Consider the following 10,672-nt stretch of genomic DNA (forward strand, 5'->3'; position numbering starts at 1 on the left):
TTGTTCATGATAGTTAATGCATTAATAAAATGAGACCTTATTTGTAAAATGTTACCAAAAATTATATTGTCTAAAAAATAAAAATAATATACCTAAATAATGCAAACAAGTAATTGAACAACATAACTTAGGCTGCATAATAAAGAATCAGAATGCAAGTGCATGAAATAACCTCCACACAGACGATAAAGAAATGGTTTTAATCAAACCATATTGTTGATGGAAATGATACGAGAACAATAAAAGTGCTAATTATAAAAAATAATGCTTCTGTGTTTTTGAAAAAAAAAAAAAGTTTAATATTACAGTAATAGTAAACATCTGTAATATTAGTCTAGTCTATTAGGAATAATGTTGCTGTTTGAGAGCGCGCTGAAGCTGGAGAGAATGAACGAACAACCATAAACTGAAGCGCTTAGAAGTTTAATTAACAACTAAACGCATCATATATGAGAACAATCAGATATTTATACAAAATAAATATAATATTACAACTTATATTAGCACAAAATCACGCATAGGTGAAGGGTTATAACTCCTGTGGATGCTCTTCCCCTGTTTGAGAGCGCGCTGAAGCTGAAGATGATCACCGGTACAGTGAAGCGCTGCGGGTTATTGACTTAACGAAACACATCCTATATGACTTTAATCAGATGTTTATACTACAAAAACGTAATATTACGACTTACATATGCTTAAAATGACGCGAATGCACAAGCGAACTTGACTGTGCTGGTCAGAATGCGTTGTTGACGCTTCCCACAACAGCGCGCTGAAAAACAATTAAACCCAGAGAATTCACTACGTTTTATAACAGAAATATTCTCATTGCAGTGTTATGTATAGGACAGTCCCAGTAGTTATTAATGCTGTGCATTTCTGTTTGAAATGCGCGCGCCGGTACAATGAAGTGCTTTACTGCATCGTTAATTAACTCAACCAAACGCATCCTATATGGGATTATATACACAAAATAATAAATATAATATTACAACTTACAATGGCACAAAAGGCTGTGAATGCACAAGCAAACTTGACTGTGCTCGTCATGAAGGTGTAACTCCGTGGGCGCGCGCTGAAGCTAAAGACCGGTACAATGAAGTGCTTTACTGCATCGTTTATTAACTCAACCAAACGCATCCTATATGGGATTATATACACAAAATAATAAATATAATATTACAACTTACAATGGCACAAAAGGCTGTGAATGCACAAGCAAACTTGACTGTGCTCGTCATGAAGGTGTAACTCCGTGGGCGCGCGCTGAAGCTAAAGACCGGTACAATGAAGTGCTTTACTGCATCGTTTATTAACTCAACCAAACGCATCCTATATGGGATTATATACACAAAATAATAAATATAATATTACAACTTACAATGGCACAAAAGGCTGTGAATGCACAAGCAAACTTGACTGTGCTCGTCATGAAGGTGTAACTCCGTGGGCGCGCGCTGAAGCTAAAGACCGGTACAATGAAGTGCTTTACTGCATCGTTAATTAACTCAACCAAACGCATCCTATATGGGATTATATACACAAAATAATAAATATAATATTACAACTTACAATGGCACAAAAGGCTGTGAATGCACAAGCAAACTTGACTGTGCTCGTCATGAAGATGTAACTCCGTGGGCGCGCGCTGAAGCTAAAGACCGGTACAATGAAGTGCTTTACTGCATCGTTAATTAACTCAACCAAACGCATCCTATATGATATTACATACACAGAATAATAATAAATATAATATTACAACTTACAATGGCACAAAAGGCTGTGAATGCACAAGCGAACTTGACTGTGCTCGTCATGAAGGTGTAACTCCGTGGGCGCGCTCTTCCCTCAACAAACGCGCTGAAACACAACGCTCTTTTACAGCCTATTCTATTCTCATTATCATTTTATGTAGATTATAGAAGACTTGCGCTGCACATGTTGCACATAACTGTATTTTCCTTTTCGAAGTGATTCCAAACATATTTAGAGCAATTCAAACCCATCATGGTGGACAGCGCGTCCGTCTCAGCTGAAGGAAATAATACATTATCTATCGGCTTGACTATATCGGTCAAATTTTCTTATTGGACCGATAACGATAACATCAAAAATAATCATTTATCGGCCGATAACGATATGTTGCCGATATATCGTGCATCCCTAGTTTTTAAAAACATGTCGAGCTCGCGTCGCGTCCACCGTTTGAACACGAGGATGTAGAGACTCTATATATCTATATATCTATAATAGAGCGGAGTATAAAACCGGCATCAGTGGGTCTGTCAGTCTCTCCTGATGAAGCTCAGGCCAACCGCACACTTTACAGAAGCTTCAGAGGCTCCGACTGACTGAGGTAAAGCAGCTCTAGGCAGATTCTGCTCTCGGCTCCCCCTACAGGTGGGAAACAGTATTGTCCTCGACTACTATCGCAAACTCTGTCACTCTACACTGCAGGAGTTCTGCTGGCGTCTTCATCAGGTGCAGTGGCATATGTTTCAGCAGGTCATATGAATATCATTTCATGGGTTTTCTTCTTTTCAAACGTCAAATGATCGCGATGCTCACGTTTACAAGCGTCATTATAGTGGCCTAGTCTATGGGTGTGTTGATGTGTGCTGAATGAGTGTGTGTGTGTGTGTGTGTGTGTGTGTGTGTGTGTGTAGTAGCCTAGTCTATGGGTGTGTTGATGTGTGCTGAATGAGTGTGTGTGTGTGTGTGTGTGTGTGTGTGTGTGTGTGTGTGTGTGTAGTAGCCTAGTCTATGGGTGTGTTGATGTGTGCTGAATGAGTGTGTGTGTGTGTGTGTGTGTGTGTAGTGGCCTAGTCTATGGGTGTGTTGATGTGTGCTGAATGAGTGTGTGTGTGTGTGTGTGTAGTAGCCTAGTCTATGGGTGTGTTGATGTGTGCTGAATGAGTGTGTGTGTGTGTGTGTGTAGTAGCCTAGTCTATGGGTGTGTTGATGTGTGCTGAATGAATGAGTGTGTGTGTGTGTGTGTGTGTGTGTGTAGTGGCCTAGTCTATGGGTGTGTTGATGTGTGCTGAATGAGTGTGTGTGTGTGTGTGTGTGTGTGTGTAGTGGCCTAGTCTATGGGTGTGTTGATGTGTGCTGAATGAGTGTGTGTGTGTGTGTGTGTGTGTGTGTGTGTGTGTGTGTGTGTGTGTGTGTGTAGTAGCCTAGTCTATGGGTGTGTTGATGTGTGCTGAATGAGTGTGTGTGTGTGTGTGTGTGTGTGTGTGTGTAGTGGCCTAGTCTATGGGTGTGTTGATGTGTGCTGAATGAGTGTGTGTGTGTGTGTGTGTGTGTGTGTGTGTGTGTGTGTGTGTAGTAGCCTAGTCTATGGGTGTGTTGATGTGTGCTGAATGAGTGTGTGTGTGTGTGTGTGTGTGTGTGTGTGTGTGTGTGTGTGTGTGTGTGTGTGTAGTAGCCTAGTCTATGGGTGTGTTGATGTGTGCTGAGTGTGTGTGTGTGTGTGTGTGTGTGTGTGTGTGTGTGTGTAGTGGCCTAGTCTATGGGTGTGTTGATGTGTGCTGAATGAGTGTGTGTGTGTGTGTGTGTGTGTGTGTGTGTGTGTGTGTGTGTGTGTGTGTGTGTGTGTGTGTGTGTGTGTGTGTGTGTGTGTGTGTGTGTGGTGTGTGTGTGTGTGTGTGTGTGTGTGTGTGTGTGTGTGTGTGTGTGTGTGTGTCATCTTTCATCATCAACTCATTTCAAGCCCTAATGGCATTTTAGTATTTCATAATTTAGACATGTTGAGTCATAACTATATTTAATCATAATTTAGACTCTCATAAATTACGGTCATAAATATCCTAAAATCATTATTGCCATTAGTATTTCATAATTTAGACTTTGTCTTTTTTTGTTCACTCCAAACTGTATAATAATTTTGATTTTTGTCATAATCAAGACTTTTAAAGTCATAATTTACACTTGACATTTACATTTTTGTCTCATAATTTAGACTGTTTATGTCATAATTATGTTTTACGGTATGATTTTGACTTTAAGATTATCATAATATAGAGATTTTATGTAAACTATATTTAGTCATAATTTAGACTTTTGTTAATTACTTAATTTATATTTTTTAAATCTTAATTTCGACAATTTAGACTGTCATAATTATGTTTTAATAATTTAGATTTTGACATAAGACTTTAAAAGTCATATTTTAAGTTATAATTTCGAGTTAGTAAGAATTTTAATGTCATAAATAATGTAGTTTTTGATTGAATGTCACATTTGTCTTTTCAACAGTGTTTAATATTGTAGACATTTATGTCATTATTTTGATTTCTTCATTTTCGATTTTTCATCTCATAAATTACGATGTTTTTTTTGTCATCATAATTGTCTTTTTAAGTCCTGACTTCGATTTAGTGTGTCATAAAATGTCTAAATTATGTCATAATTATATTTTAAGTGTACTTAGTATGTCAGACTTTTAAAGTAATTGTTTAGACTGTCGTGATTATATTCAATATAATCGTCTTTTTTTGTCATAATTATGATTTACAAAAGCATGATTTTTTTTCCTAATGTGGCGGAAATGGGCTTCCAAACACTGCAAATAATTATAAAAATAAAATAAATACGAGAAGAGTCAATCATCAAGCTCAGTGTGACGTGTTCGGTCGTCTGAGCTCGCGTTCTGCGCATGCGCGGTGGAGCCGGAGCGCTGTCCGCGTGCTGAAGCGTCGCTCGTCCCTCATCTAAACGCATCATTTATGATCGTTGATATATACAGTAATGCGTTTGAGTGAGTGTGTGTCACTGGACGCCAGAAGAAGGCGATCAGCTCAGGTACTTCAGCGCTGTTCACATCAATAACACTCAGAATGTCAACAAACGAGCCTGTGTGGAATCTGATGGACGGCCGTCCCGAGGCGCGCTCCCTGTCGCTGGTGTGCGCGTCACACGGCCAGCGCGTGCTCGCGGTTCTTCAGGGCATGCGGGAGCGGCGCGCGCTCTTCGACTTCAGCATCCGCGTGCACGAGGAGACGCTGCCGTGCCACCGCTGTGTGCTCGCCGCGTGCAGCGACTTCTTCAGGTATTCAATATTACTGTAGTTCTCACGATATAAACTACATATGCTTGGAAATTGTAGTAAAAATACGGCAGTACTTTCCGAATGTAACTGTAATCGGATTACCACCCATTTAAAATGTTAATTTTGTATTTTAAATAAGTACTTTGTAAAATATAATCATGGTTTTAACGGTAAAAGACTGTAAAAATGCTACGGTTTAAAACCGTTGATTGGTTAACAGAAAGTTTCCATACTATATTGGCTGAATAACTGTTATGGATCTAACCGTATGTAATTTTACAGTAAAATACCGTTAAATTTACAGTTTTACCACTTAGTACTGCTTTAACAACCACCAATATACTCTAGTAACCACAAAGCACCCTAGCAACCACCAATACACCCTAGTAACTGCCTAGCAACCACCAGAAGCAGCCTTGCACACACTTAATATATTGATTCCTAAACAACCACTAATATACCCTTAGTGACCACATAGCAACCACAAAACACCCTATTAACCACCTAGAAACCACCAATAAACCCTAGTAACTGCCTAGCAACACCCTAGCAACCACCAGAAGCAGCCTTGCACACACTTAATATATTGATTCCTAAACAACCACTAATATACCCTTAGTGACCACATAGCAACCACAAAACACCTTATTAACCACCTAGAAACCACCAATACACCTTAGTACCTACCTAGCAACACCCTAGCAACCAACAGAAGCAGCCTGGCAAACACTTAATATATTGATTCCTAAACAACCACTAATATACATTAGTGACCACATAGCAACCACAAAACACCCTATTAACCACCTAGAAACTACCAATAAACCCTAGTAACTACCTAGCAACACCCTAGCAACCACCAGAAGCAGCCTTGCACACACTTAATATATTGATTCCTAAACAACCACTAATATACCCTTAGTGACCACATAGCAACCACAAAACACCCTATTAACCACCTAGAAATGCCCTAGCAACCACGAAAGCACCCTGGTAACCAGCTGGTAAAGTTTTACATGGGTCTTGTTTAAAACCTAGTGTGCCATTAGTAGTGTTAGTAAGTGATTTTTATGGTTGCATGATGCAAAACTGAGATGGCTGTTCATAATATGTAGATAATGCGCAGTTTACAGTTTTTATCAAGTCATTGTGTAATTGACTTATTTTTTCTAATCCGTTCTGTACGTTAGGGTTTTACGTCACATCTAATGTTTTAAATGTTATGATGGTGTTTAGTAGGTACATCACAGATATTAGTATAGGTTTGTGATTTAACATTATTTCACTTAATGAAATACGGTTGTGTACTGTAAACGTAACCAGTAAAAAAAACAGTAGCTATGATTGCCAGAACTTTACCGTTAAAAATGCAGTAGCAACATTTGAGGTTTTACGCGACAGCACTTTTAGAGTTCAAAACCGTATAATTTAAAGGTTGTAATAATTACAGCTGCCAGTTTTTTTACCGTAAATTTAACAGATTTTTTTTACAGTGTAACTAAGTTAGATGTATTTCGTTACCCTGACAACCCAGACCACACGTCACATAGCAACGCCCTGGAAACCACCACGACGTGTGTGTGTGTGTGTGTGTGTGTGTGTGTGTGTGTGTGTGTGTGTGTGTGTGTGTGTGTGTGTGTGTGTGTGTGTGTGTGTGTGTGTGTGTGTGTGTGTGTGTGTGTGTGTGTGTGTGTGTGTGTGTGTGTGTACAGGGCCATGTTTGAGCTGGACATGCGGGAGCGGGGCGATGGCTCTGTGACCCTCAGTGACCTCTCAGCTCCGGCCATACACTCCTTCCTGGACTTCGCTTATTCCGGAGAAATAGAAATCAGGGAAGACAATGTGGACGAGCTTTTTCAACTGGCAGCTTTCCTGCAGGTGAGGCGGAGCCAATGACCTCACGCTATAAGAGAACAACAGAAACACTTAATTATAACTTTAAAAACCCTAAAGGTAGAGTAAGTGCTTTTGCTGAAGCCATCAGTCCGCATTATTAGACTGTATTTGTAGAATAATGATGTTTAACAGCATTGAGAACTACATTACCCATAATCCTGCAGAGATCTCCTCCAATCAGAGGTTAGATGAGCTCTTTAGCCCCGCCCACTCCCGTGAAGCGCCTCAGATGCCGTAACTGATTCTCGCCTAATTATTATAGTTGTTTGAAATATTGACATTTTTTATATTTTTATGTTTTCATTTGAATCTTAGTTCATTTTTAGTGATTTTATTGTCTTTAGCTGAAATAAAACAAGTTTTTTAATAACTTGTTTTATTTCAGTTAACGTTTATTTTGTTTCAGTTGATGAAAATTTTTTATGGTGCGAGTTTTAGTCGACTTTAATATGTGGAAGCTTGTTTCCGCCACTGAATAACATTTAGAAAAATTGCGCAATCGCAACTTTTATCTCACAATATCAACCTTTGTCCTCGCAATTCAGAGAAAAAAGGTCCAAAATGTGAATAATAAACTCAGAATTGTTCATTCATGCTATAGCAACATGTTAAAACATGCTAGCATTGTGCTAATTCATGTTAGAAACATGGTAGCAGTTTGTTAAATAAAGCTAACATTGTGTTAAAAATGGTAGCAATGTGCTAATTCATGTTCGAAACATGCAAGCAGTTTCGTAAATAATGTTAACATCATGTTAAAACATGTTAGCAATGTGTTTCCTCTTTGGTTCGCACAGGTCAGCTTCCTGTCGCGTGCGTGCAGTGACTTCCTGGTCCAGACCCTGGGGCTGTCCAACTGCCTGCACCTGTTAGCGTTGGCGGAGGGATACGGCTGCTCGCAGCTGCTGCGCCACGCAACAGAGTTCATCATGCAGAACTTCCACGCGCTGTCCTCCGGCGCGGAGTTCCTGGAGATGCCGGTACGCATGCTGGAGCGCTGCCTGGAGTCCGACGCGCTCAACGTGCCGGACGAAGACGCCGTCCTGCGCGCGCTCCTCCGCTGGACGCGCCACGACCCGCGGGCGCGCGAGATCCTGCTGCCCGCGCTCCTGCCCCGGGTGCGTCTGCACCACCTGCCCGCCGCTGCGCTGGAGGAGGCCGGCCGCGAGCCGCTGCTAAGTAGCGTTAGCGCTGTTAGCGTTGTTAGCGAAGCTCTCGCGCGCGTACGCCAATCCAGCGGGTTGTTTTCCGACGCGCGGCCTTCGACCACGTCCAGCTACATTTTCGTGTACAAAACGGAGGAAAGGCGTCACGCGTTCTGCTACGACGTTAGCGCTAACCGCTGGACGGATCTCCCGCAAGACGCGGCCCGGATTTTCGACCTCCCCGGATCGGCTCTCGTCGGATTCGCGGAGAAGCTGTTCGTCATCGGCGGTTGCCGCGGTGACTGTCAACGCGCCATCCGCCTGCACATCGCCGCGCCCGAGCATGATGCAACAAACGAGGTGTGGTGCTACTGCCCCGTCGCGCGCAGCTTCACGCCGGCTCGCCGGATGCTCCACCCGCGCACCATGCACACCGCGGTCGCCGCCCTCCACCACATCTACGCCATCGGCGGGAACCGCGTTCTGGAGGTGGAGCGCTACGACCCGCTGAGCGACACCTGGGCGTGTGTTAGCCCCCTTCCCAAGCGGATCTACTTCCCTGTGGCCAGCGTGGTCGGAGGCTTCATCTACGCCCTTGGGTCCGAGGTGGAGGTCTCCGAGGCCTTCAACCCGCCGCTGGACTGCTTCCTCCGCTACGACGCCGCGGCCGATGAGTGGAGCCAGCTGGTGCCGCGCCAGTTCTTCCACGCCACCCTCGCGCGGCCGGTGTGTGCGAAGGCTTCGCTGCACCTGTGCGATCTCTCCACCTATCGGCTCTACAGCTTCTGCCCGGAGGCCTGCGGGTGGAGCGGCGAGGGGGCGTTCGAGTGCGCCGGCTTTAACTCGGCCGCCATCGCCGTGCGGGGGAAGATCTACATCCTGGGCGGAGATTATTCCCCCGGCGTGTTCTCAGACGAGGTGCAGATGTTCGACCGCTCTGAGTGGCTGGAGGTGGAGCCGATGCCCAGACCCCTCACTGAGTTCCACTGCCAGGAGCTGAGCTTCAGCCGCCACAGAGACCCCTGGAGGAGCAGCGCAGACTAACACACACACACACACACACACACACTAAACACACACACACACTAAACACACACACACTCACTCACTCACTCACACACACACACTAAACACACACACACACACACACACACACACTCACTCACACCCACTAAACACACACACTAAACACACACACTAAAAACACTTACTCACTCACACACACACACACTAAACACACTCACTCACTCACTCACACACACACACTCACACACACTAAAATCACTTACTCACTCACTCACTCACACACACTAAACACACACACACACACACACACACACACTTACTCACACCCACTAAACACACACACTAAACACACACACTAAAAACACTTACTCACTCACTCACACACACTAAACACACACACTAAACACACACACTAAAAACACTTACTCACTCACTCACACACACTAAACACACACACTAAACACACTCACTCACTGTTACAGTTCGGCTCGTAACTGCAACAAAAAGGGCGATCACAGCATAAATAAGGTTGCAAAGATATAAATTTATTACATAGTTCTAGGGGAAACTTAATGAAATTAAATAAGAAAGAAGACATTCAAACGCCGACTGGTCCAATCATGGCTACGAGGTAGACGGGACAAACGAGGATCTTATTGTGGTAGAGGTGTTCGAATCCCAAGGCACCTGCCACGAGCCCATACCTGCGAGATGCAAGACAAGATCAAAATCACGAACAACCCCTACCACCCTCTGGTTAGTGAACAGGCATATTAAATACCCACAGCCCATCCAGCCCAGGTGTTCACAATCTCACAAATCACAGACAGACAGTGATGAACAACAATCAGAAAACAAAACAAAACACGGTAAGACCGTGACACCTCCCCTAATAAAAAAGGGGGACCTCACCTAAGGGCCTCAGTAAATAACCCGGTTCTCAAAAAGGTCAGACTTTTAGAATGACAAAGTGAAATCTCATCACCAACACACTTCAACACCAACTCAGTACTCGGCCAAAGTTCTCTCTCCCGTCTCACACTTGGTATCTCCCTCTCCAGCAATTCTTGGCGCCTAAGAAAAGCAATATTTAAGGTGAGAGAAAATACAAAGTGAAAGAGACCAGTTACTGAGATCCTCAACCTCAGCAAGAGTCACAAGGAGCACGGGACAAGGTATCAGCTAGGATATTATCCACGCCCCGTATATGCCGAATATCCAAGGAGTAAGGCTGTAAAAAGAGAGCCCATCGAACCAGACGTTGATTTGGGGTCTGCAGAGAATGTAAAAAAGTCAGTGGGTTATGGTCAGAAAAAACCACAATAGGAGATGTACCACTTGTCACATAAACATCAAAATGTTGTAATGCCCAAATCAAAGCTAAGGTCTCCTTTTCAATGGTTGAATAATGTACTTGATGCCAATTGAATTTTCTAGAGAAAAAACTGACCGGATGGTCTACTCCATTTTCATCAGTCTGCATTAACACAGCGCCAGCACCAACCTGGCTAGCATCCACCTGGATCTGAAAAGGTGACTCAAAGTGTGGAGCGGC

The 10,672-nt window shown here is 43.1% G+C and overlaps 1 protein-coding gene across 1 annotated transcript; it reads left to right on the forward strand.

Annotated features, from left to right (window-relative positions):
• Positions 1-4,838: 4,838 nt before the first annotated feature.
• Positions 4,839-9,135, forward strand: kbtbd3 (kelch repeat and BTB (POZ) domain containing 3; the record flags this gene model as incomplete). The annotated part of the gene is made up of 3 exons (XM_079823382.1): positions 4,839-5,050; positions 6,763-6,928; positions 7,744-9,135. The coding sequence occupies 3 exons, from the start codon at positions 4,839-4,841 to the stop codon at positions 9,133-9,135; spliced, it is 1,770 nt and encodes a 589-aa protein (XP_079679508.1).
• Between the last annotated feature and the right edge of the window lie 1,537 nt (positions 9,136-10,672).

Source organism: Gobio gobio (genome assembly GCF_949357685.1).
Source record: "Gobio gobio genome assembly, chromosome: 8".
Lineage (NCBI taxonomy): Eukaryota > Metazoa > Chordata > Actinopteri > Cypriniformes > Gobionidae > Gobio > Gobio gobio.